Here is a 27,120-nt window from a genome sequence, read left to right as displayed (position 1 = left end):
AGAACGCGCCTGCCTAGGGCGCAATATAGCCTGGCGCCGGCCCTGCACATAGGGCTGCACAACTAGCAGGCCTAGTTCTCACTGAAGTGGCAAGCCTGTCTCTGGGCTGTGCAGTAGCTCAGGTGATTGACTGTTCCTCCATATGTGTGTTTTGTTTTTTTAAAAAGTATCCCTCCAGATAGAACACTAAGCCCATCTGGGAGAAGGCCAGGGTTAGGGCCCTTCTTCCTGACGCCTAGAATTCTGTATGCAGGAAACGTTTTGTATGGAGGAGCCCCCTCCTGCAGTCTGAAATGGTCACAGATTGACCACATCAGTGAGAGCTAAGGCATCGTGCACTGGAAGGCTAGAGCTGTTTTGGATGTTTGTTTGATGAGAACAACATGGGGCAGGATCCAGAAAGCCCCCTATGTGTGGAAGGCACCTTCTCATTCATTAGTTCGTGGTGCAGTGGAGGCTCTCCAGTTTCCCTTCCCTCCAGCTGCAGCTTCCCCATGCCATGTTTCATGCTCTTCTGGAAGTTCTCTTGACCCTCAGAAGTCGCTGGGGGTGCGGAATGACACCTGGGGGTGCAGCAGGAAGGAGTAGGCGGCAGGAAAGCGGACTCCGGTCCAGTCCTGCCCCTGATTTGCATTCACAACGGTGCTTGGGAAACAATAGTTGGTACACTTGCTGTACTCCTTCCATGATGCTCATATGTGAAATTTTCAGTTTCAAATATGTTGAACCTCCTAGAGATTCTCTGTTAATGAAAAGTTTAGATGAGGCCTGTTAAGTTTTGACAGTAGCCACAGTAATTCTACAATGTATATCCTGTTAGAGAGAGGGGTCAATTTTGGGCAGTTGTTTGGTTGCTGGGCCCCTCTCTTCTGTCACCCAGCTGGGGTGATAATTTTTTTTTTGACCAAAACTATTCAAAATTAGTCATTCAGACTGTGTTCAGACAACACAATAGTTGATGTTGGGTTAACTCCACAGTTGTTTATCAAGGGGCTACTCCCCACACGACATGATTATAGTCAGCCGTGGTGTGGATTAAGGCCAGTGTTGAGTTGACTATTACTCAATGGTGTGTTTGTTTGACACATCTCCCCCTCCCCGCCAGCCCTCCTGCTGGTATCCCATCAGCCATTGCCGGTCCTGCTGGCTGGACTAGAGTGGCAGCCACTGCGTTGGTCGCTCTTGCCAGGGGACTCTAGTCGTCGAAAATAACCCACTGTGTGCAATGAAATAGTCAATGGAGCCCGTCACACGACATGATAACCAGCGGTTGTTCAAATAAACAACTCTGCACAGTGTTGGCTATTTGGTTGATTATTTCAGCTGAATAACTAACCATAGTCTGAAAAAGTCCCAACAGACCACAGAACCGTTGACTATTTAACCCACTGTTGGTTATTGTGTTATCCAAACCCGGTCAGTCTGTCTGCCTGCCTCTCTCTCTCAAATTAAAAGCAGAGAATGACTTTTCCTTGTATATATTCTCAGCTATCAATTACTCAGATATCACACTGAAGAGAATTATTTAAAAAAATAAAAAAATATTAAATCATTAAAAAATATTTGCAACATGCAGCCAATCCTATGCATATTGACATGGAAATAAGTTCTATTGAGTTTAGAGAAAATTGTGAATAGGATTGCCTTAATGTTTTACTGCCATTTCAGAGTCTTCTGTATTTGTATTTTAGGAAGACAAACTGCTCTTAGAAAGCCAGCTTATACTGGCCACAGCAGAACCTCTGTGTCTGGATCCATCTATCGCTGTAACCTGCACAACAAACAGAATTCTCTATAACAAGCAGAAAATGAATACTCGCCCAATGAAACGGTACTGGAAAGTGGCAATCTGTACTGGACTTTGTAAAAATCTTTAAAACAGAATAGGTTGCCTTAACAAGGAAAATATTTAGATTTAATTCAGTTTTATACTATTTCAGCCGTTTTTTTCTAAAAACCATACATTGGTGTAGAATGCTAGCTACATATTTCTAAAAAACCCACACCCATTAATAGTCTGGTAGGAGTCAAGCACAGTTGTGACAAACAAGTGATCATTTAAAAAATGAATTGCACAGCAGTCTCTAGAATCACATTATTGGGTAGCTCTTTCAGTGGAAGGAAGGCCAGGCTACAAATGAAGAGTACAGACAGGTGGCACAAAAGTGCCGAAATGGCATCAGGAAGGCTAAAGCTTAGAATGAGCTGAGATTAGCGAGGGATGCTAAAAGCAATAAAAAGGCTTTCTTCAGATACGTGAGTAGTAAAAGACAGATGAAAGAAATGGTGGTTCACCTGCTTAATGAGGATGGCAAATTGATAACAGATGACAAAGAAAAGGCTGAGGTGCTCAATTCCCACTTTGCCTCAGTCTTCTCCCAAAAGCGGGTCTATGACCCCCCTGGAAAAAGTGAATCACAAGTTGAGGGGGCAGGATTGCAGTTTGAGATTGATAAACAAATGGTCAAGGAACATCTAATTTCCTTGAATGAGTTCAAATCTCCAGGGCCCAATGAACTGCATCCTAGAGTAATGAAGGAGCTAGCGGAAGAACTCTCAGAACCACTGCCTATTATCTTCGCAAAATCATGGAAGGTGGGTGAGGTGCCAGATGACTGAAGGAGGGCTAACGTCCCTATCTTCAAAAAGGGCAAAAAGGAAGAACCTGTGAACTACAGACCAGTCAGTCTGACATCTATCCCTGGGAAAATTCTGACGCAGAAAACAATGCAGTGATTACTACAAGCCAACATGGATTTGTCAAGAACAAATCCTGTCAGACTAATTTGATCTCATTTTTTGATTGGGTAAACTCCATTGTGGACTGTTGGAATGCTGTGAACGTCATATATCTTGACTTCAGCAAAGCTTTTGACAAAGTACCACATGACATTCTGATTAACAAACTAGCTAAAAGTGGGCTAGATGGAACAACTATTAGGTGGATTCACAGTTGGCTACAGAATCGGACTCAAAGAGTACTTATCAATGGAACCTTCTGTCCGGGAAAGCCGCAGGGCATGACACCTTCTCAAACTGGGGAGAGGCAACGAGTGGGGTACCGCAGGGCTCAGTCCTGGGCCCAGTGCTCTTCAACATTTTTATTAATGATTTGGATGAGGAGGTGCAGGGAACGCTGATCAAATTTGCAGATGACACAAAATTGGGTGGGATAGCTAATACCCTGGAAGACAGAAACAAACTTCAAAGTGATCTTGATAGGCTGGAGTGCTGGGCTGAAAACAACAGGTTGAAATTTAATAGGGATAAATGCCAAGTTCTACATTTAGGAAATAGAAACCAAAGGCACAGTTACAAGATGGGGGATACTTGGCTCAGCAATACTACAAACGAGAAGGATCTTGGAATTGTTGTGGATCACAAGCTGAATATGAGCCAACAGTGTGATAGGGCTGCAAGAAAGGCAAATGCTATTTTGCGCTGCATTAATAGAAGTATAGCTTCCAAATCACGTGAGGTACTGGTTCCTCTCTATTTGGCCCTGGTTAGGCCTCATCTAGAGTATTGCGTCCAGTTCTGGGCTCTGCAATTCAAGAAGGATGCAGACAAGCTGGAGCGTGTTCAGAGGAGGGCAACCAGGATGATCAGGGGTCTGGAAACAAAGCCCTATGAGGAGAGACTAAAACAACTGGGCATGTTTAGCCTGGAGAAGAGAAGATTGAGGGGAGACATGATAGCACTCTTCAAATACTTCAAAGGTTGTCACACAGAGGAGGGCCGGGATCTCTTCTCGATCCTCCCAGAGTGCAGGACACGTAATAACGGGCTCAAGTTAAAGGAAGCCAGATTCCAGCTGGACATCAGGAAAAACTTCCTGACTGTTAGAGCAGTACGACAATGGAGTCAGTTACCTAGGGTGGTTGTGGGCTCTCCCACACTAGAGGCATTCAAGAGGCAGCTGGACAACCATCTGTCAGGGATGCTTTAGGGTGGATTCCTGCATTGAGCAGGGGGTTGGACTCAATGGCCTTGTAGGCCCCTTCCAACTCTGCTATTCTATGAAGTCAAGCTTGTATAAATGCGATCCCGAATGTTAAATTTTCTTTTCATTAATATTTTTCAATGTCTTTTAGGTGTTTCAAGAGATACTCCAGGTCATCTCTAAATCGACAGCAGGAAGTGTCTCATTGCACAACTCCACCACAGCTCAGGTTGTTTGATTATTTGCAAAAAAGAAAGGAGAGGAAAGGAACCCAGCAATACGACCTCAAAATCTCTAAGGCTGGGAATGTATGTCTATTTTTTAAAACCTTAAGACAGCAAATTGGATGAATAAACTTATTGACTCTAATGGCTATTCTTTATATGTTTTCATTTTTCTTTTTTTAGTGTGTGGATATGTGGAAACAGAATCCTTGCTATTTGACTCTACCATCTGAAGTGGATGTAAGTTTACAGATTTCTAAAAGCTAGCAGTATCCGTAAAATGTTCCCTTTTTGATATTTGGAAAGCAAATCATTGTGAGTAAATTAGGTAGTTTATGAGAAATAGAATTTAAAAAATGAAAATGATTATTTGGTTTATATTGTATTATTTATATTGTATTACTGTGTTTGGACACGTTTGTGCAACCACTTCCGTATTGGATCCTTGCCCCTTTTGGCTAATAAGAGCTAGCAGGGATGGAACAGCCGGCTGGGCCAGGGAACTGATTAATGCCTCCCTGCGAGAGGGAGTGGTTCCAGGCCGTCTGAAAGAGGCAGTAGTAAGACCATCCTTAAGAAAGCTTCCTTAGACCCGGAAAATCTTAGTAACTACAGGCAAGTGTTCCATTCCTGGGCAAGGTCCTTGAGCGGTGGTTGTGGGCCAGCTCCAGACACTCTTAGATGAGACTGATTATCCGGATCCATTTCAGTTGGGTTTCAGGCCTGGTTTTGGCACATTTACAGCCTTGGTCACCCTGTATGATGACCTATGTCAGGAGAAGGACTGGGGGAGTGTGACTCTGTTGATTCTCCTTGATCTCTCAGTGGCTTTCAATACCATCAACCATGGTATTCTTCTGGAACGTCTGGCTGAGTTGGGAGTGGGAGGCACTGCATGGCAGTGGTTCCTCTCCTACTTGGCGGGTCGGCTCCAGAAGGTGGTGCTTGGGGAGCATTGCTCGGCCCCGTGGATTCTCCAGTATAGAGTTCCACAGGGGTCAGTCTTGTTCCCCATGCTGTTTAACATTTACATGAAACTTCAGGTGAGGTCATTCGGAGTTTTGGAGTGCGTTGTCATCAGTATGCTGATGACACACAGCTCTATTTCAAATTTTCATCTTCATCAAGTGAGGCTGTGGATGTGCTGAACCAGTGCCTGGCTGCGACAATGGACTGGATGAGGACTAATAAACTGAAACTCAATCCAGACAAGACTGAGATGCTGCTGGTGGGTGGTTCCTCTGACCGGACGGTGGGTGTTCAACCTGTTCTGGATGGAGTTGCACTCCCCCTGAAGGAGCAGGTTCGTAGCTTGGGGGTTCTCCTAGAACATCTCTTTCACTTGAGGCCCAGGTGGTCTCGGTGGCACAGAGTGCCTTCTACCAGCTTCGGTTCGTGGCCCAGCTACGCCCCTATCTGGACAGGGATAACCTAGCTTCAGTTGTGTGGTAACCTCCAAATTAGATTACTGCAATGTGCTCTATGTGGGGCTGCCTTTGAAGATGGTTCAGAAGCTGCAGCTTGTGCAAAATGCATCGGCCAGATTGATAACTAGAACCAGAATGTTTTGAACATATAAGACTGATTCTGGCCTGCTTGCATTGGCTGCCTATACGTTACCGAGCCCAATTCAAGGTGCTGGTTTTAACCTATAAAGCCCTATACAGCTTGGGACCACAATACCTGATGGAACGCCTCTCCCGACATAAATCTACCCATACACTGCGCTCAACATCTAAGGTCCTCCTCCAGGTGCCTACCCCAAGGGAAGCTCGGAGGATGGCAACAAGGGAGAGGGCCTTTTCAGTGGTGGCCCCTCAATTATGGAATGATCTTCCTGACGAGGCTCGCCTGGCGCCAATGTTGTTATCTTTTTGGCACCAGGTCAAGACTTTTCTCTTCTCGCAGGCATTTAACAGCATTTAACAGCATGTGCTGAGTTTTTTGACTGACTGACCCCAGAGTGGTTGTTTTTAAATGGATAGTGTCTGTTTTTGTTTGTATTTTATGCTTTTTATGGTTTTAAATTTTATAGATCTCTTTTCATGTTCACTGTTTTTAACTTTTGTAAACCGCCCAGAGAGTTTCGGTTATGGGGAGGTATATAAATGTAAATAATAATAATAATAAATGTTGTTCCCACCTTGATCCAGAGGGAGAGGTGGGTAAGAAATAAAATTATTATTATTATTATTATTATTATTATTATTATTAATAATAATAATAATAATAAGAAGAAGAAGAATTGCACAATTTGGTAAGATTTGCTAAAATAATAGAAAATGTAAGAACAGTGGTTATTTAAAAAGCAAAGATAGCTATTTGGGTTCATAAGAAAAAAACTCCAAAATCCACAACTGAGCAACCCAGCCTGATGAAAAGATCCGGCAAACCTAAAAGCTTACTCACTATTTTATGACATTTGGGTCAATCCTAATAAAGTTATTGCCCAACTCTATTTTTTACTCATTATTTAAAATATTTAGTGCATTTAGAGAGAAAAGAATCAATCAAGATATACATCACAATTAGACTAATTAGACTTGTGTCAGAGTTGTATTCATGTCTTTCCTGGAAACTTCTTATCCTCCCATTTTTTCAGTATCTTGGATAAATAGTATATAAGAGCAGTCCCGTGGTCTCTGGGCAAGTGTCCCCCATACCATAGGATGGCTCGGAAAATCCCTTCCAAGGTCAGAGACCGTGCTCTAACCCTGGAAGGGTGGGGGGGAGTCAGAGATCTGACCCTGCACCACATCCCTTAGCAGCAGGTGTGGAGAGCACCATGCTGGCTGCCCCTCCAAGGTTGAAATGGCCCTCGAAGAGGGGGCGAAGGGGGCATTTCCATTGTCAGGAAGGTGGGAAGACCAGAGAGGCCAGTATATGATTTATCCTGAGCCTCCTGCAGCCACCCACTCAGAAACACCCACGCTAGATGGGCTGAAAAGTCCACCTAGTGAAAATATAGGACATCAAAATGGAGAGGTGGATAAGAAATATAATTATTATTATCATCATCATCATCATCATCATCATCATCATCATCATCATCTTAGGATGGGGAGGCAAAGGTCATCACTGCTGGCTTCAGACCAGCAGAGCACAGGAATCTCAGATGCTTCCCAAGTTCAGGGGTTTCCATGCTCTGAGGGTGCCGTGCATAAGGCTCCACCCGGACTTGAGAAATCGTCATTCGTATGTTGTCTTCTGGTTGACCCTTTAAACCTTTAGTATTTTTTAAAAACAATTGTAAGGTTGTTTACCGTTTTTATCCAATTCTATAGTTTTATTGATAATTCAGACCACTACAGCAGTCCACGATATTGCTGTTATGTGCTCTCATTTTAATTTACTATTCTCTTAATAATTCTGAAGGTGGAAAAATATGCTAAAGTGGAAAAATCTATCAAGCCTGATGACTCACAGCCAAGTGTCTGGCCAACTCATGTGAGTAATAGTAGACTTTGGGTTAATCTTTTGTAAAATTAAGAGACTTCAGCTGATTAAATAGTCAACTGTTGCTTAAATAGTCAACGGTTGACTATTGCGTCATACGGTGAGGCTTTCTCACACCACAGTTGGTTATTTACCCCAAATAATCAACAGTGGTGTGCTCGGACAACACCATAGTCATCCCTGTACTAATAGCCAACTCCACGGATGACTGTTGTCTTGGGTACCCCCCTAAATAGTTACCAGTGGGTTGACTATTGGCACTTCCCCCACCCCCTCTCTGTTCTCCCCACTGAATAGCGGCACTGGTTCACATGGGAATCCCACTCCATGCTGGGTCGCCCCACTGTCAGGACCTGGTGACGCTGCACCAAGGGGGATTCTCTTGGGAACCAGCACCGCATGGGACAATTGTGGCGTCCCCGGTATGTGCGCATCCCTGGGTGGGGCGCCGCATGCACGTCCCATCCCTGCCGATATGGAAGCGGGGTGGGGGGAGGGAGACACTCAGCATGGCGTGGCGGAGGGATACTCTCTGCTGGCACTGTTCTTGGCAGCATCAGCCAAGCATCCACAAAGGTCCTTCAGATATCAGGGCGGAGGGGGAGGGATTTCTCCCACAGTCTGACGCTGCAGCCACGGGAGAGGTCCTGACACCCCTCCACCTGATCTCCCTTTGTGCACCTTTGGGGACGTGTGTGGGGAGCTGCAGGCTTGGCAGCTCCCCATGTGCTTCCCGGGATGAATGACACGTGCCCACATAGCCCCGTTGGTCCATTTTTGTTGAACCCTATGTATAATTGCTAAACAGTTGTATGCATTTTGTACAAATCCATGTAAGTATATTTTAAAAATGGAAAAAAAAAAATTCAGGCGCCTGTGGGCTCCCCGTGGGGAGCTGCCATTAGAGGGGCCTGTGGGTGCCGTATTGGGACCCCTGTACTAAGGCTTCCTTATCAGAAGGGGGATTTTGGTGTCTACTTAGAGAGAGAAAGAGAATGCAGCGCCCTGCTTCTTTCTTGCTCATTATGGACAGAATAAACAGATTTGGCACACAGAAAGATGCGTATATCTTAAGGGTATACCTTAAGGTGGCTTAACAATAATTTTAACAAATGTACGTATAAATAAAGGGGGTCTGAGTCTCAATCTGTTTGAAAACACTCGTTTATATCCACGAAGACTTTGTGTTCCCAAAGTTTTAGCTTTCTAGAGGGCTCTTCAGTAGAGGTGGCTTCATTTCAGTCCGTGTGTCAGTGGAACTTCTTGGAGATTAGCTGCTTATGTAAATATTTTTCTCTTTGATAGGAAATAAAAGAAGATTATCTTTTTGAATGTGAAATTGGCAGTCATCTTCAAAAAACAAAACTGACAATTTTTCAGTCACTGGGAAATCCATTATACTATGGTAAAATACAAATGATTAAAAGTGATGAAGATAATGAGATTCCAGCAACTCCGTCACAGTAAGTGGCATAAAACTTAAATCTGAGAGAAAGGCATATTGATAAGGATATTAATGTTTTGGACAAATTTCTGCTGTTTTATGGAAGTTTCAACTTCTTTACTTTTTTCCTCGTTACATTTTAGAAATTGGGGAAATGTAGAGTATTCCTGTGCAAGTTATTGATGGAATGCTAAAAGTGTTAAATGCAAACACATTGGCTGTGTTTGGACATAGCCATAGATAAATCATAGTTCATCCTGGTTTATTGTTAGGAAAGTGAGCACAGCTGCGAGAAGATTTGAAGCTTTTTCTCCCATTTTCAGTGGATCCCTGTTTAGCATTGAATCCAAACACGGTGGTTGATCTTAGCTATGCAGTTAGTCAAAAACAAAAGTGAAAACTTTTGATCTCATAGCTACATCAAAGGGGGTGGAGAGGGTGGGAGCGTGGGAGACCGTGGCTCATCGAGGCTTCTTCCTATAACAGTAAGCAGTAGTTCAGTGTGACTGTGAAAATAAAATTGGTAAGATAGTTTGGTTACTTAAAGCTTAATATTTTGATAGTCGTCTATATCTAATTCAAATTTATTATTGATTGATTTACAATATTTATATACTGCTCCATATCTAAAATAGATTCTGGAGTGGTGAACATAGGAACAAAACAGTAAAAACAAAACAGTAAAAAGAAAGAAAATCCAAAACAGCCAATTAAAACCGATCAATTTAAAAGGAAGCACCAATAAAAAAAACGGTGGCTAGTCAGTTGAAAAAAGTTGTGTTCAGGAGGCACCAGAAGCAGCCTAGCGCTGGCACCTGCCTGACCTCCAGGGACAGGGAGTTCCAAAGAGAAGGGGCCACCACACTAAAGGCTCTTCTCCTGGTGGGCTCCAGTCAGGCAAAAAGTCCATGTGGCACCGTCAGGAGCAGGCCCTCCAACGACCTTAGTGACCAGGCAAGTTGATAAGGGTAAATTACACACATAATTGATCTAAGCAGCTAACCCTACTATGGTTTTTGGATTTTAAAAGCTTGATTCTCACAAGGGACCTAAAAGGACCCTCCCTATGTGGTCTGAAGCCTGCTGTTGGCTGTATCAGCTGTTTTTTATCTGAGAGCTGTTAGAATTGTCTGGAGATCCCTGTTTCTGCTCCCTCTCCCTAGGCAGCCATCATTTGACATAACAGGGATTCTTCCTGCAGCAGCATATGTAGCGTTGGAAAGGCAGGGCTTGATAAAGGAGCAGTGAGGAGGGAACGGAGGAGGATTGCAGGGTGCAGTCAGAGTCAGGCTGGAACGATTCAAGAAATGTTTTGTTGGGAGGAAATGGCCTGAAGAGCAGTGGAAGTAGTTTGTCCTGCGGTTCTTTCAGCTTAAGAATCTAAAGAGAGCCCTTCTGGATCTAGTCCAGGATCCTTTTCCAACAGTTTCCAGGCAAATATGTCTAGAACCTACAAGGGTGACCTCCACTGTTGCTTATTCCCAAAATCTGGCATTCAGAAGTAAACTGTTTCTGAATAGGAGGGCTTTATTTAGCTGTGATGGCTAATAGCTACTTTTTAGTTATATATTCCACCCTTCCTCCATGGAGCGCAATGTGGTGTACTTGGTTCTTCTCCGCACCCTCACCTCAATGAGTTAATTTAGACTGAAGGTTCCCCAGTGAGCCTTCAGGATAGCTGAGTGGAAATTTGAGCGTGGGTCTTCCCAGTCCTAGTCCAACATTCTGAACATTACACCATGATGACGGCATAGTAATGTCCAGCTTAGCTGATCATACATCTATCGTCTATTCTTTGTGCTCATCTTTAATTACTTTATTGTGTTGCTTACAGTTTCCTTATTGGCTCAAAGTCAGAAGCAGAGCGGTAAGTCGTTCATCAGTATTTTCGTGATGTGTTCAAGCTATAGTGTCTGCTACTTACACTGTAAATACAGCTGCTGTGCACAGACTTCACAGCATTAAACCTGTCAGTCTACTGTGCTTTCCAAGTTTATTTCCAGTGTTGACTTTGTAACACATTGACTGGGTTCAGACGTCACAATAATTCACAATGGTTTGCTCCTCCAGGGTAATGGTGCAGGCGTTTCCTGTTGGATTGGGTTCCTCCCCACTAGGGCAGGCTTTATAGACACCCCCCTTTTTTGGGTGTACTCGGGAGTTTTGCTCCCCTGTGGTAATGGCGCAGGGTTTTCTTGTTAGATCCTGTGCCTCCCCACCAGGGCAGGCTGTGTGTGGAGATTTGTCCCAACCCTGCAAATCCTCAAGGCTTTATTGCCAACACTCCCTCTTTGGTGCACTCAGGCCTGTTTGTCGATGACTACTCACGTTAGGTTTTGTTCTTGGATCCGGTGCCACCAGATTGGGAGAGGCTGGGTAGGAAGTTTGGTCCTGATCCTGCAATAGAAGTGAAACAGCACCACTGCTCAGTGCGGGGAGAACTGCTGGGTGTGTGTGTGTTTGCTGCTGACTCAAATGACAATGACCAGTTTAATAAGCTACTCACTGTTGCTTATTAGCCCTTTCATGTGGTGGATTATGGACTATTTAAAAAATAAGCTACTGTGCATATCTTAATAACCCATCATGGGTTATTGTGACGTCTGAATTGTGTCGTCGTTTACTTTTCATTATCCACCTTGTCTTATAAGATACTGCATTGGAACTATATAAATTCATTAAAAATAAGAGTCTTCATGGTATTGGATGGAAAGAGGGACGAGCTCTGGTGCTGTGGTTGATACACAAATGAACGCTTTATTGTTTCCAAATTTAAAATGGGAAACAATTTAAATTTGGAAACAATAAAACTTTCATTGTATATTAACCACAGCACCAGAGCTTGTCTCTCCTTTCTCTCCAACTTCCATGGGTGCTATTCCCTCTCTCTCTGCTATTGGATGGAAGGAGGCCTTGGATTTGAGCTTCTTTGTATTCTCTTTTGTTGCCTCAATTCTGGGAAAAGTGTAATTTTATACCTCCAATAGATTTGTAGTCTAATCTTATTACTGAATAAAGTCTTACTGCTCTTTCTTTAAACAACACTTAATTTTACTATTAGCCATTTGGTTTTTCTATTATTTTTTATTTCTTGCAAACCTATGCCTGAAGAGAAGCTGTGTTACTCAGGTTTTTGAATATGAATTGGCCTAGCATGGGTCTATTGAGTGGAATATGTCTCTTGTGTGCTTTGCACCTGCCCTCTACCTCTCTAGGACCTGGAAGACTCTCATCCAGCACCACCCCTGCTAATTACTGAGAAGGGGGGAAGGGGGCTGATACTTCCCCACACTCTTTTCCTGGTTCTAACAGGCAACTTTCAAAGCTGCGTCCTTTTTCTGTTTCTCCACACGCTCATACTCCTTCAGACTTGCAGATAAGCCCTTGCGCACAAACCTTTACCTATAATCTCCACTCCTTCCTTGGGCGGGGCGGGCAGCATTTTAGGCTGCTGTGCCTGTAACATCATGTTTCCCTCTTCCTAAGTCAGCTGTGAGAATGACATAGCTATCTGCCATCTCCATGGCTGGGCTGTTCCTCTGGACACGATCCTGCTGCTGTGGACAGAAACATTAGGACTCTGGTCAGGGCTCGGTTTTCCCTGGGAAAAGTTCTGCACGTGGTACCGTATCCAGTGGTGCTGCTCTGCGTCTAGTGCTTCTGTTGCACTCTCAAGAGTAAGCATTTGCACAAGGGGGCTTCTTAAAATAACCCCAGAAATGAGTGGAAATACCCATTTCCCGTTTGGGACATGTCAGCAGAACTCCTGTTCTGGAAACTAGCGATTCCACTTGTTTCGGGTTATTTTTAGAAATGCAAAAGCACCATTGTGTGATTGAGCATTTCCACATGTGCAAGGGCACAATAGACTTATGAGCCAGAATTGGGCAGAACAACTGGCACAAAAGTTCAGCTGTTTATATATATATACACACGCAAACTATCTAAGCTCCAGAGTTCAAGGATGAGTTGTATGTGTCCTTCTCATCGGTCCCTTGGTTGCTTTCTACCCTTTTTCATTTTTTTTGGCTGCAAATATAACCCTTCGGGGGGGGGACCTCAATAGTGAGCTTCATAATACAGACGCCTGTCAGTTGGAACATATTGATAAAATATGAAGATTTGCATAATGGCGTAAAATCTATGCTGTCCAGGTCTCTTTTAATCCTCCTTGCATCTTAAACATGTTTTATTTCAGTCCCGTGATTTATTTGAAAGCAATGGATAAGCAAAGAAAACACAAAATAAAAAGACCTGGCTTTTTTGTTTGGTATCCAGTTGATTCTGTGATCTCATGAATGACTTACATTTAATATCATGTTACAGGGTAGTCAACCAGTACCAGGAGCTGATTCAAAATGAAGCTAAATGTCCAGTGAAGATGTTTCATAACTCCGTTGGATCAGACCATCTAAGTCAACTTTCTCCTGGGAAGGAAATGGAAGTACGTTATTACTGAATATTAATCTTTGTACCTTTAAAATGGGAAACCCACTGGCCATAAAAACTGTGACCAAGCTCAATAACGTGGTTTAGGAAATGAGTGGAAAGAGAAAAGAACCCGAGACTCGTTTGAGAGTGAGTGTGGGAGGAGAAATCTTTTGCAAGTGGTAAGGGTTGGAGCTGTCCTTCCTTCTTGGCAAGTATAATTTGTCCAGCAAAGTCAGGTCCGTCCCTATCAGCATAGCCCCATTCTCAGTTCTGTTTGTGAGATCCCTTCTTGTGTGGCTAAAACTGGACAGGGCAACGCACTCTGGTTCTGCCCCCAACATTCCTTGTGGCCCCACCCTGTTAGATGCCCCAACCTTGTTGTGTTGCACGACAAGATCTGCAAGGGAGTTCTGCTTTAGCACAGTTTCTGAACCCACAGGGAGTTCAGACCTTGCCACTGAACAGGACAAAGTTGCAACTGAGGTTGGTGGAACCAGCATACAGTGGGCTATAGAAGGCGGGAATAGTGTTTGCGGCCCGCTGCCCTTACACATGCATTCGCCTGCACCAGCCTTTCCCAACTTGGTGCCTTCCAGGTGTGTTGGAGTACAATTCCCAGCATTCCTGGCCATTGTCCATGCTGGCTGGATCTGGTAGAATTTGGTCCAAAACATCTGGAGGGCATCAGGTTGGGAAAGGCTGGCATTCCCTGTTGGGCTTCATGTCTGAGCAGGGCTTTGGTCCCACTGGAATGTGTGAGAATGTTGGTAGAGTGAGATGGAATAGTGGGAAGTGGCTATTTTAAAAACAGATTAAATAGGGAAGGGCACTGAGCAAAAAGGAGCACCGAGTTCATTCTACCTTCAATTTGAGAAGGGGAAAAACAAAAGACGTTGAAAGATGAGAAAAGTTGGAACGAAAGGATAATGTCTGACGGGAAAGCAGAGAGAGCTGGCTCTGTAGATATTTTTACCTTGCTGTACTTGGAGCACATCCGGAATAGATTGCAAGATGAAAGAACCAGACCAGGGACACTTTCAGTCTGAATTTCTTGAAGGAGCAGTTCCCCCCCCCCCCCCCTTCAACCCAGATGGTAAAAGAAAACAAGTTGGTATTCTGGGGTTTTTTTGCAAAAAAATAAGACTATTCTAGCAGTCCTATACTATAAGCCACTGTAACATCACCAGCATGTATAATTCTTAATCGCTCCAAATTTTGTTGATTTATGTAGGGTTTTCCAGGAAATATTCTGATAAATCAATCTGTGGTTCTATGAATTTGCACTTTGGTTCTAGAACCAGCACTCTGAGTTACTCGGGATTGTTAGGAAATGCCAACATTTTTGGAAGTAGTAAATTTCACTATTGTATTGATTCAGATAAAAATGCTAGCATTTACATAGGTGGCTGAGGAATAACCAATTACGAAAGTCAACTTGAAGGTGACAGGGAATTTGGAATACATTGATCTAGGTTGGCACATCAGGTTCCTTATTTGGTTGTCAGTATTTTCTGGCAAAACATAGTGAAGTGCACATTATTTTGGGAGCATTCTTCTGTCCCCAAGGGCTTTTGTGGAATAGATGTGATTCCCAACTATTTGTGTATATTAATGTAACTTACATTGTTCATATTTGTGTGTGTCTTTTAGCAGCCTGAGAGTGTTTCGGGGTACATTCAGTCTTCAGTACTGGGGAAAAGTGTGAAACATCGACCACCTCCCATCAAACTACCTTCAAGTTCAGGAAGTACCTCTTCAGGTAAATGCTTTTTTAGCACTTTCCCTTTGTTTTGATTGTAGATAATCTTGGAGAGAGGATTTCCCCCTTAAGCCTGGCTTTGTTGAATTTCTTTTAATGTGTGCATACGTTTATAGTCTGCCTTTCCTACACTTTGTATGCTGTCCCCCGGCATCATCAAATTGTGCAATGGGACACTCCGGGCTAAAGCTGTTCAGGGGCAGAAGTCTCTTCAGCTGAGTAGTTTGACCAGGGAGGGTCTCCCCCGCCCCCCGCCCGCAGATTGGTAGGTACCTTTTCCATTGGGAATTGAGAGATTGTCATGGCGCTCCCTCTTACTTCAAAGTGAAATGGAAAGGAGTGAACAAGACTGTATCCATTCATTCTGTAGACAAATCCAGATTAACAATTGCTGTAGGTAGCAAAGCTCACTGCTTACACTTTGCACAAATTATACTGCACACCAAGTGTACAGTTATAAGTGGAGCAAACTTTTAGAGAATAAAAAAAACTTTTACTGACGTTGATGCACAGAACATAACATGGGTTAATTGTGCTTTTCAGGGAATATTTTTAGTCTACAGCAGTCAAGTGGCCACCTAAAATCCCCAACTCCTCCTCCTCCTCTTTCCAAACCTCCCGCGGTGTCTCGGAAGCAATCCCTGGATCTGAATCCGCTGAGCATGCTTTCTCCAGCTGCCGTGTCTCCTGCAAGCTCTTCACAAAGTGAGTCCCGCCCTAAATTCTCCATTAAGTCTTCATAGGCTTCCCGTGGTAAACTTCCTCACTGGCTGATTGGAGAACCTAAATGTTTGTCATATCCTAGATTGTATATAAAACTGTCCAGCACTTAAGGCAGGCCTCTTGTTAACTGTATGTGCTTTGTTTGCTGTAATTCTATTTGTTTTTCTGTATAAATATATATGTATGCACTCTTTGTGTATACGTTTTAATCCGTTTTATGCAACCAACTTTGGTCTTCCTTTGACACAGCCTGACAATTAATGTGACCACAGATGTTTCCAAAGTGCAGATATTTCCATCAGTGTATCAACAGTAGCTCATTAAGACCAATTTTAATTTGCATATTTTAAGCAGCTAAAAACAAACAAAATGTCTTTTCGATATAGTGCAGTTGTATCTCTTTGTATGTATATAATGTGATCAATCCCAAGGTGGCGATACAATAAACTATAAATTGATTTTTTAAAACACTCCTATACTGTTTACAAATCTTTTCCAATGACTGAACTGTGAGAACAATTTTAAGCTAAAAATAAAATTTGTTAATGTTTTCTGAATTAAACTATCAGTATTATAAATCTCGTAAATAAAAATAACAGCTGCAGATTTTTACCACCTCTGTGGTTCTTCTGTCCACCGCACAATGTAGTCCTGTGGCTTGAGTGTGGCATAGTCTGAAATTGTCTGGATGGCTCAAAAGGTGTCATTTTTCTGCCTTCCTGTTTTGCACAAAGAAAACCTGTAAGGAAGCTTTGGTCAATTTTCCAGTAGTTTTGATTCACACAACCCTCCCTCTCCCCCCATACACACTCCTTATGTTGCTGGTATGAATTGTATGAATATGTTGCACACAGTTATTGTAAATAAGAGCTTTGCTCACGGCTTCTGGACATTCACATTTCTTTCCTTTCTTTCTGCAGGACATGAAAGCTAAAAACACACACATAAAACGAAATCACCTCGAGAGCTTTTGGTTTTCTTGTTTTGATTCCATTGATATGATGTCTTTATACAAAATTTATGTTTAACATTAAAAATGCAGTGTTTATTTTTTGCCGCAACCATTGCTACGTCCTTCCTTTGTGATTAGTTCCAAGTTAAGCAAACCAGTTGTAGAGATAACCATTTGTACTGTTTCCCCCCCAATTTGGTTTTGGTCCTCGTTTTTGTTCAATCTTTTGCGTTTAAATATTATGGTACTGTGCAGATGTTACTTTATACATGTCGATAAACATTTTTGAGGCAAAAGGCTGTATTTCAAGAAATTGCTCAAACTGACTTGAAGTTCGTCTTGACAGGGGTGGTGGCCGGGTTTGCAGTTTTAGGATGATAAGCTTAGTGATATAGTTCACATGCCCATGCAGTGTATTTGTCAGGAGCGGCAATTACTAACGCTTGCAGTTTGCTGTTTTTTTTATTTTAAACTGGAGCAAGCTATCAGAGCTGTCCTTTAACCTTCTTTTTCAAAAGGACCGACCGTTTATAACAAACGAGTGCTTTTTATTTCCCCCAATGAGCAGGGTCTGGAACTCCTAAACTTTGTGCTCCTACTCCGACCAACACCCCTTCATCAACCTCACACCCTTCTGATGCTCAGAGCTCAGATATGATTACCCCATCTGCCACCCCCCAAGACTCAGGCTTCTCCCCTGGGCCCACTTTGCGAAGCCCATTCGCTCAGCAGCAGCAGCTGCCTCTGAGCCAGGCACGGCCTGTAATGACCGCTCCTCTTTCTACCATGGTAACGTCCACTGCTACAGGAGCCTCTTCCAACCAGATCATGGCAAGCGCTGGAGGACTTAACTTCATCAATGTGGTGGGCTCTGTGTGGTAAGTTGGTTTTACTATAGTACTTCATAGTTTACCTTTGCTTTTTTCAGTAAATTTGCCCTGTAATTATTCTGCTCTGAGTCAGATGTTATACGATGGAATTGGGAAGGGTTTGTTCCTTCACATGATAAAAAGGATATCCTAATAGGGGCAGGCCCAGGTGCTTTGGGCTCCACATTCTTAAGCACTAGATCAGCCTTCCTCAACCTGGGGAGCTCCAGATGTGTTGGACTACAACTCCCAGAATGCCCCAGCCAGCTGGCTGGGGCATTCTGGGAGATGCAGTCCAACACATCTGGAGTGCCCCAGGTTGAGGAAGGCTGCACTAGATGACCATAAATATGTGGGCTTGGTAAAAAATGCTGTAAGCTTTATAATAGCAGTTTGAATCAGCTTGGAGTCTTTCTCTTGAGAAAATAAAGTAGCTTTTCTATTTTATCCCTGTCATTGGCATTGTGCTTAAGGAATAAGGGTTCTGTGGGGCACTATGCTTTTTTGCACTCTAGCCAATCCTTCACATGCAGTCTAAGGTCAGGGCCTGCTTCAGTTGGAAACCTCCCATCCCAGGGCTGGCAGTCATCTTGTCCATGTGGGGAAGGAGAAGGAGGTGTTGGTCTGCCCCTCCATTGGGAGATGAGAGGGTGGAGCAGGGCCTTCCTATCAGTCCTGCTAAACAGTCTCCTGAATTTCTTTTTCTTTTCTCCCTCTTCCCTCCCCATCCCCTTTTCCTCGTGTGTCATGTCTTTCCCCCCCCTTTTTTTTTTAAGAATGTGAGCCTGACGGCAGGGACTGTCTTCTTTACTGATTTATTGTAAGCCACTCCGGGAGCCTTTTTGGCTGAGGTGCGGGATAAGAATACTCTAAACAAATAAATAAAAGGTGCCTTTTAGACATTCTCCTATTTATCTGGGACAAGTTACATTGGGAGCTTATGTGTGCCTGAGAATTTCTAAAATATACCTTAAGATGCTACCTAATCAGATGGGCTCATTTCCTACTTTTTCAGACTGATAAATTTAACTTTTGAGTCTGGATACATATTTTCTAGATTAATAAAAAGGCTTAATAAAAATCAACAGGGAATTGAATTACTTTAACTGGACTAATGATGCAAATGTCTCTGCTGTGACTTGGATTGCAAAACTGCTTCTTCGTGCTGTTTAATGCCATATTAGTCCAATGTTTTTGCCATTCTTTTTGTACAGTGGAGCACAGACCTTGATGAGCAGCTCAAACCCCATGCTGGGGTGTGGTACTGGTGCAATAAGCCCTGCAGACCTAAACCTCGGTGGCATTTTACCATCCGGAGGCCTGGTTCCAAGTTCGCTGCCTGCCGGAGGAACGCACCCCACCTCTCAACCCGGTCAGTATGAAAGTCAGCACAGTCGAATGGTGATGATAGGGTCAGCTTTTTGTTAAACAAAACTGTGAATAAGATAATTGATTGGCTAGTTAGTCAACAGAGTAGTTCTCAGTGACAAGAATGTAGGTATTAAACCTAAATGGAATTAAGATTGACACTATCTGAACTGGTGATCTTCAGTGCTTTGATAAGTTGTGTTACGCCACATATGGCTAAACTTACGGACTCTGATTAAGAGATTCATACGTACACACCTATTAACGTACACAGCTTTTGTTTTTACCTACCGTAACCTCCTGCCCGTTTCATAAACAATTCTAGATTATCCCCTCTGCAGATTAATGTAGTCTCCATGGCGCCTTACCTGTTGAGGTTAGGTGGCTGGTGCACGGCCTTTGGAACGTGCTTCCTAAGTCTCTGTGCCTCGTGTCCTACTGTTATGAGGTTTCAGTGTCAGGTAAAATTGATCTAATCTACAAAGGCCTTTTAATTTGTATTGATTTTGTACTTTTAGAGTTACTGGATGGTTTTATCTGCTGCTATTGTTGTTTATTCCTTCAGTCACTTCCGACTCTTCGTGACTTCATGGACTCTATTTTTTTATCTGTTTTGGGAGTGTGGTTTTTTTTTCTAAGCTGCCTCAAACTATTCGATGAAGCTAGTTTCAATATATGACATAAGAAAAATATGCTTTGTGTCATTCCAATGCCTTTGTCTCCCTTAGAGTTCAGAGGAGGGAGGGAATTGGACTGAGGGAGTCGACGTTGAGGTGCCCGTAGTTCTGTGCACGAAGGCCCAGTATGGGGCAAACGGCGGGATACAAATAAATAAATAAATAAATAATAATAATAATAATAATAATAATAATAATAATAATTGATATATTGCAGATGTCCAGTGCAGATGCTCTCTACCATTCTGAGACTGAAGTTCGAAATGTTGAATGTACTTAAAACTCAAAGACGTTTTTCTTTTCACTCTTTGTCTATGTTTAAGCTTATTCAATAAGACATTTTTGAGAAAATCTGTAATTTCGCTTGAAGTGGGTGAAATAGTATTTTTGCTTTTATAATTTGTATTTATTATTGCTCAGCAATATTATTCTCCCTCTAGTTGTAATTAAAGAAGGAAAATCACAGTATTGTCTTGTCTAACTTAATCTCAGCAGGTGGTCCTTTTGGTTTGAAGAACGCTCCAGGCCTCCGCCCTTTCAATCTGCTACAGGTAAATTGTATGGTGATGTATTTTGACCCCCTTTTCCGTATTGCTTTCTCTAGATGTGTGAATGGGGAGATTACATATGACCTTCCTCATGTTTGACTGGTGATTAAAAATATCCATCCTGGTGAAAAGTTTTCATTTAAATTTCATATGTATGGCATTGACATAGGAAAGGAAAAACTATAGGAAAATAATTGTATGCTCAACAGAAATGTGGGAAGATAGGGATTTGCATCAACTGGTGGAAGAGTATCTTAATACGTTCGGCATTTGTCATCTCCTGCTTCAAGCCCCTCTGCTCAGCCACTTATCCCCAAGCTGAGATTCTGAATAAGTATTTGCTATTTCACAAGGAAAGGTTGATAAGCAGAGAGCATTGTAAAGGAAATTCAGTATTGTGGATTAAGCATTCTGGTCCAGCACTTCCCTGTTCGAGCAAGGAGGTGTCCGTAATGGGTTATGGTCCTATTGCTCAGGGCAAAGGCAGGGATCACAAGACCAGGCTTTTGCCTAGTCCCTCAACCCAGCCTCTTCCTCTCCACTTAGTTTCTTGGTGTTGCCCAGGACAGAGCTAGTTCCGTTATTTTTCTAAGCCAAGTCCCTTAACCTGAATTGCCTCCTCTCTTCCTTGATCCTTTCTCTTCCCCTATTCCCCTTTTCTATATTAAAAAAAGAGAAAGAATTTATTTTCCCCTTTCCCGTACTTTCTCCTTCTATTTGCCTCTGGGCTCTTGACCAGTGAGAGCAAGGATGCCACCTAAACAACAGAAGAAATTTGGATGACATGTTGATGATGAGTCCTCTGAAGCACGGGGTGAAGTAATAAGGACAAGTGGAAGACTCAGCCCTCTGGTGAAGCAGCCGGGGTGTTTTATGACCCAAATGCCACCGTGTGAGATAAAGGGGAAAGCGGGGAGCCATCGGTACTTGCCAAGAAGGTTCCTTCTGGGTTGGTGTGGGGAAGGCATCCCAACTGCACCCTTAGTTTTTACTGAGTATATACACACACAATTCTACAGCAACTTTCAACAGCCTCAAGCTGGTCCTTCTGTGTGGCTCTAGTTGGTTCTTATTTCTGATATGATAACCGTCTGAGGGTTCATCTACCTGGCCTTGTGGTCCTTCTTATAACTGCACCTGGGAGAGTTTTTATTTTTCTCAATTTCTGAGCTGTAGCAACGGATGGAACTGGCCTGGGACCAATAGAGTACTTGAAAATCTGTCACATGATCCCTGCTTTTCCCTGGGCAAATAGGTGGAGTTAATCTGCACACCAGCCCAGAAGGAACCTTCTTGGTACGGACCAATGTTCCGTTCTGACTTAATTTGGGGTAGAATGAGTTGGTGTCTGGCAGACAGTCAGTGGGTTGGGGGGTTGGGCATTTTTTTAATGTCTGCGTAAAGTGCAATTCGCTGCATGAACCATTTCTTTCCTTTGGTTTTGGCTTCTTTCCTCATTGTGAACTTGGTCTTGAAACACTGCATCAAAATGCCCCAGATTTTCTTGAAATGAGGTCATGGGCTTTGTAGCCAAGGGCTGTCTTTCATGTTGACATGATCTTTTTTAAAAATATATATATATTCAAAAATGAATAGTGCTGGTTTTGAGAATACCAGTCGTCTTCTCAAAAACAGCACTATTCATTTTTGTGAAATCAGCAAAGCATGCCTATTTAAGATCTGCGCCTTCCTTTGTGCTCATCACAGAAGAATGATACAACCTGACGTATGCCTGTTGTCTTTAAACTTGAACAGCTTCCAGGTGGCTCCCTGATTCTCAACCCTCTCCAACAGCAACAGCGTCTCTCCCCATTTTCATCACAGCAGCCCATAACTTCAAGTCCTCAGCAACTGGGAGATCAGGCAGGCATACAAATACAGTGGAAATCTAGGGTTAGTGGGAATATGTGTATGCTCTTGTAATCCACCTTGCAATACCCTAAGCGTAAAGAGATAGTTGGTTACTTTTGCTTATGACAGCTGCACATGGAGAGGACTTCAAATAACCACAGCTGAACACCAAAATCAAAAGGAGTTGACCTCGGCAGAGAGCTGTGTTGAGCAACACCTGATGTTGCCTTATACTGTCTTACACTGTGTCAGACTCTTGGTTGATCCTTGCCTACTCTGACTGACAGTGGCTCCCAGGAAGAGATCTTTCCCAGCCCTGAGATCTTTCACTTCTATATTGCCTAATAGCCAAGGTTCTGGGGAGGGGAGGGGCAAGGAATGGACGTTGCAGAGGTGGCAAATTATTGATTGATGGCGTTTCTATACTGCCCAATAGCCAAAGCTCTCTGGGCGGTTCACCAAAAATTAGGAGCCAATGTTTTGCAGGAAGCCACCATTATCTCTCCACCAGCCCAGGAAATGTTTTGAAAATTACCTGTGTATGATCAATTATATGCACATGTCTCTCGAAATCTAGTTATTGATAGTTCAGTATCAAATTGGAGACTAAATGGAGAAGAGTGTCTTCCTGTTCTGTGTGTTATATCCAAGTCCAGTGAGTATTGACTTTTCTTTGCCAGGGTTCTGAGCAAGCCTCCGCAAATCAAGACCAGGCGTTATCTGCTCAGCAAGCTGCTGTAGTTAACCTGACCGGAGTAGGGAACTTTATGCAGCCTCAGGCAGCAGGTAGGTGTCTACAAAAAGCATCCTGATGGAGTGTTCCACTGCAAATGTTTCTTAACCACAGAAAAGCCATGGGATACCGTGACTGATATCTTAGGAGTAATGGAGCAGTAAGTGAATGTCAGAGTCCTTGTAGATACAAACTCTTCATATGTCACAACAAGGATTGCACAGGGTCTGTGCCATGGACGACAAGGCTGTGGGGGGTTATGGTGGTACCAGGACAGGAGCAGAGTGCTATGTATAGAAATGTAAAATTTCCAGAAATTTTGAAGGCACGGAAAAGCCATGACTGGAAAATGGAAATTTGGGTGGGGGGGATGCACAGCATTTACTTTAACAAATCTAAATTTATTTTCTCTTTTAGGAATGAGAATGTGAGATGTAGTGATTAGTTAAAATTGTCCTGAGATTTAAATGCCTGGATTATTTTTTTTAAAAAAAATCTGAATACAGTTAGTGATAGAGATGGGGGCAAAGTTTGAAAAATTGAAACTCATTAGTGCTGAAGCAATCTAAGGAAGATTTTGTTATCTGGGCTTAGAAATTGTATGCAGACCTCAGCATTATCATGCAGAAACATAAGAAACTTGTATTTTCATAGAAAAAGTTGAAAATATTCCTAAAATGTAACTAAGGAGTAATTAACTTTTGGTATTGCACATTGTACTATGCATAATTGGGGGAATGAGCCTCGTTGTACTCCATAAATCCTCTTCTGAGTAAGCAAACATAAGAAGCAGTGTTAGTAACTGTAGATAAAATGAGCTATTCTGAATATTTTCAAATCAAATTTTATATGCACCAAGCCAATGGCCATTGCAACAGAAAACATCATTCACACAGGTATATGTCAACAAACAAAATAAACAATATTATTTTACTCCTTCCTTCTTCTGGCAAAGAGGCATCTGCTATGGGTTATGACCCCTCCCCGCTGCCCAGGGCAAGGCAGGGATAACATGGCCAGGCTTTTAAATGAGGTTTTCCAATTGCCCTGCCCCCCCCCCCCATTGATTCCCTGCCTTTGGCCAGGACAGACTAGCCTTGCTCTCTCTCGCTCTCACTCACTCTCAACCTCCTGCCTTTTCAAATTGTTCCTCTCCTTTTCAACTATTCTTTTTATTCTTTATTCTGCTTACTGTTTTGTTAAATCTATACCTGTTACTCTCTCATGTTTTTGCTCCTGAGCTGGCTGCTCATGTAAACACAGAAGCCTATATCGCAGAGCAAAAAAATCACCAGACGTATTAGAATTATCTGGAAAGGATCAGACATTGGAGCGAAAAAACTGGGATACATGGCAGGTCTGGATCTCAGGCAAAGCGGTCAGGGCACTCTTGGACTGTTCAACTGTGGTGTGGGCCAGTCAGTTGAGTTCCTTGAAGCCAAGGACATGTGTCACAGCAGCTCAGCTGCAGCCATTTCCCACGGTATACCCAAGCCCTGCGTGACTTGCACTGCAGTGAACTCAGTGTCGCTCTCTTCCATCCTACAGCATCCTCCTCCTGTCCACCATTTTGAGGCGTGGTCAGCCACTAATTTCAAGGACGAAGGAAATGACACCAGAGAGTCACTCAATCTCCCACATAGACACAAAAGCTTTTCTTAGTCATGTAAGCCTTCAGTGGGCCCTTTTGATATAATGAAGGATAAAAGGGGGGCTGGGAAATGAAGCTGCTCAGCCCCTCGTGTTCTCCCACCATTTTCAGGAAAATATGGAGGATTTTTCTTCATACTGCTGGGATGGGCCACCAGGAAGCCTTGGCAGCCATTACATGGAATTCACAGCGGTCCTTGCCTGATAGGGATTCTCTCTCTTCCATCTCTTCCAATCTGCCTAGAGAACTGGACCTATTTGTTTTTTAAATTCAAGAAGTTGTTCTTGACTGTGCTGTCTTGCCCTCCTGCTCTTTCAGAGAAGTCATCTTGCTCCAGGCTAAGGATTCAGATAGCGGCACCCTCTTCCAATTAATCTCCATCTCCACCTATTTTATTTATTTATTTACTAAATGTATATACCGCCCCATAGCCGAAGCTCTCTGGGTGGTTTACAAAAGTTTGCTGCAGAGACAAAAGCAAGCACTTGTGCTATGTGAGCAACCAATTAAGAACTGAAATATTTATCTTTCTACATCAAGCCTATGTTTATAATACTGCTTGTTCCCCCCTAACAACAAAAAAACCTTCTTCTAACATTTCCATCACTCCAGAAGGTGTGCAGATGACAGACAGATAAGGAAGTGAGGGACTGCTCAGACACAGATATAACTAGGGTTGTCAGCAATGGGGAAATCAAGTCGTTTGGGGGCCTGATAGATCCCCATGACTGACCTGGCTCAGTTTGCATTCGTGAGTTGAGCTGCAAGATAGTCCCCCAAACCCAGGAACTTTATGGTTTATTTTATTTTTTTGCACAAAATTGCACGCTGATTTGTGCAAAATGGCAATAAATGGTATAATTTGCACAGATTTGACTATTTCTAACCTCAGTTTTGTGTAAATTGCACTTTGTGCAAATTGTGATTTGTGTGTGTGGGGAACCTATGAAAAATCTGATTTGGCCCGACTGATATAAGATTGGTAATCATCGGTGAATGATCTTGGTGATGCTTCAGGACAGGAAGTCTCTTCCCTGTCTGTTTCTCAACGAGGAGAGGTGATTGGTGCCAGAGGCATGGAGGCCTTAATGTTGACAGGGATGTTGATCAGGCTTTTTGTGGCTGCCCCGAAAAGCTGCCAGATCTTGTGGGAGAGCCCACGAACATCGAAGGGCAAGACCAGGTTGCTGCTCGGCACAAGTCCATGAGTGGTACATCTCCACCAAGCGCTGTACATCCAGCCTACCCTTGAGTCAAGTGTGTGCCCTGATCTGTGAAGGCAATCCTAACTTGGCCAGTTCATAAGCCTGTTAAATGGTTTGTACTAGCCAAGAGGCAAGTCTCTGTGTTGATACTGTCTGGAACAGATGTTAGCCATTCTCGATTTCATAGAAGCATAGAATCAGAATAGCAGAGTTGGAAGGGAGCAATAAAGCCATTAAATCCAACCCTGTGCTCAATGCAGGAATCCACCTTAAAGCATCCCCGACTAATGGCTGTCCAGCTGCCTCTTGAATGCCTCTAGTGTGGGAGAGCCCACCACCTCCCTAGGTCATCGGTTCCATTGTCGTACTGCTTTAACAGGACGTTTTTCCTGATGCCCAGGCAGAATTTGGCTTCCTGTAACTTGAGCCCATTATTCCATGTCCTGCACTCTGGAATGATGGAGAAGAGATACTGGCCTTCCTCTGTGTGACAACCTTTCAAGTATTTGAAGAGTGCTATCCTGTCTCCCCTCAATCTTCTCTTCTTCAGGCTAAACATGCCCAGTTCTCTCCTCATAGGGCTTTGATTCCAGATCATCCTCATTGACCTCCTCTGAAACCCTCCTTCTTGAATTGTGGAGCCCAGAACTGGACACAATACTCAAGATGAGGCCTAACCAGTGCAGAATAGAGGGGAACCAGTACCTCACATGATTTAGAAGTGAGGGGGGAAACCGAGGCAATGTTTTAAAACTGATAGGTTTTTTTTAAAAAAAAAATTCATGAGTTCAATTTTTTATATATTCAAATTTTTTATCTCTGTCATCATCAGTTAGACATGTGAAAACTAGGCATTCTCTAAATTATTGTTTGCAACGTCTCACATGCTGTAGTGAGGTATCTGTTAATGCCTTTGTTTTGTTTCTTTAAATCTTTCTGAAATGAAAATTGAACTCTACATAGTGAAATGCATTAAGTTTCCCTTCTCCTTCCTCTGCAACAGCTCTTGCACCGTCAAATGGCTCTGGCAGCAGCGGCACGAGCAGCTCAGCTACATCCTCATCATTCAGGCACCCAGTCAAAAAGTAAAGAAGCACCTCAATGCTGCCAAAGTTCTAAAACTTACATTATATCTATATATGTATGTATATTTATAGTTATAGGAATTTCTGGTGAACTTGAATAAGTTACACTGAGGCATGCAAAATCAGTGAGATCAGTTTTTGTACAGAGCTCCATATAATTTAAGATGTAATTTACCTGCAGCCTTGTATAAATATTAAGCT

At 43.0% G+C, this 27,120-nt stretch overlaps 1 protein-coding gene across 1 annotated transcript in view; it reads left to right on the top strand.

Moving 5' to 3' along the window:
• Positions 1 to 27,022, top strand: part of SUPT20H (SPT20 homolog, SAGA complex component) — a 43,413-nt gene extending 16,391 nt beyond the window's left edge. The window contains exons 11-25 of the mRNA XM_063118988.1: positions 1,692 to 1,831; positions 4,095 to 4,251; positions 4,351 to 4,407; positions 7,543 to 7,614; positions 8,929 to 9,086; positions 10,902 to 10,934; positions 13,394 to 13,511; positions 15,149 to 15,257; positions 15,801 to 15,962; positions 17,741 to 17,810; positions 19,016 to 19,173; positions 20,339 to 20,397; positions 22,150 to 22,287; positions 22,926 to 23,031; positions 26,838 to 27,022. Of these exons, the coding sequence (XP_062975058.1) occupies positions 1,692 to 1,831; positions 4,095 to 4,251; positions 4,351 to 4,407; positions 7,543 to 7,614; positions 8,929 to 9,086; positions 10,902 to 10,934; positions 13,394 to 13,511; positions 15,149 to 15,257; positions 15,801 to 15,962; positions 17,741 to 17,810; positions 19,016 to 19,173; positions 20,339 to 20,397; positions 22,150 to 22,287; positions 22,926 to 23,031; positions 26,838 to 26,923 (1,623 nt within the window). The 3' untranslated portion in view covers positions 26,924 to 27,022. The remainder of the gene's footprint in view (positions 1 to 1,691; positions 1,832 to 4,094; positions 4,252 to 4,350; positions 4,408 to 7,542; positions 7,615 to 8,928; positions 9,087 to 10,901; positions 10,935 to 13,393; positions 13,512 to 15,148; positions 15,258 to 15,800; positions 15,963 to 17,740; positions 17,811 to 19,015; positions 19,174 to 20,338; positions 20,398 to 22,149; positions 22,288 to 22,925; positions 23,032 to 26,837) is intronic.
• Positions 27,023 to 27,120: the final 98 nt, after the last annotated feature.

This window comes from Elgaria multicarinata, chromosome 3, assembly GCF_023053635.1.
Source record: "Elgaria multicarinata webbii isolate HBS135686 ecotype San Diego chromosome 3, rElgMul1.1.pri, whole genome shotgun sequence".
NCBI classification, from domain to species: Eukaryota; Metazoa; Chordata; class Lepidosauria; order Squamata; family Anguidae; genus Elgaria; species Elgaria multicarinata.
This window is presented reverse-complemented; position numbering and strand designations above follow the sequence as displayed.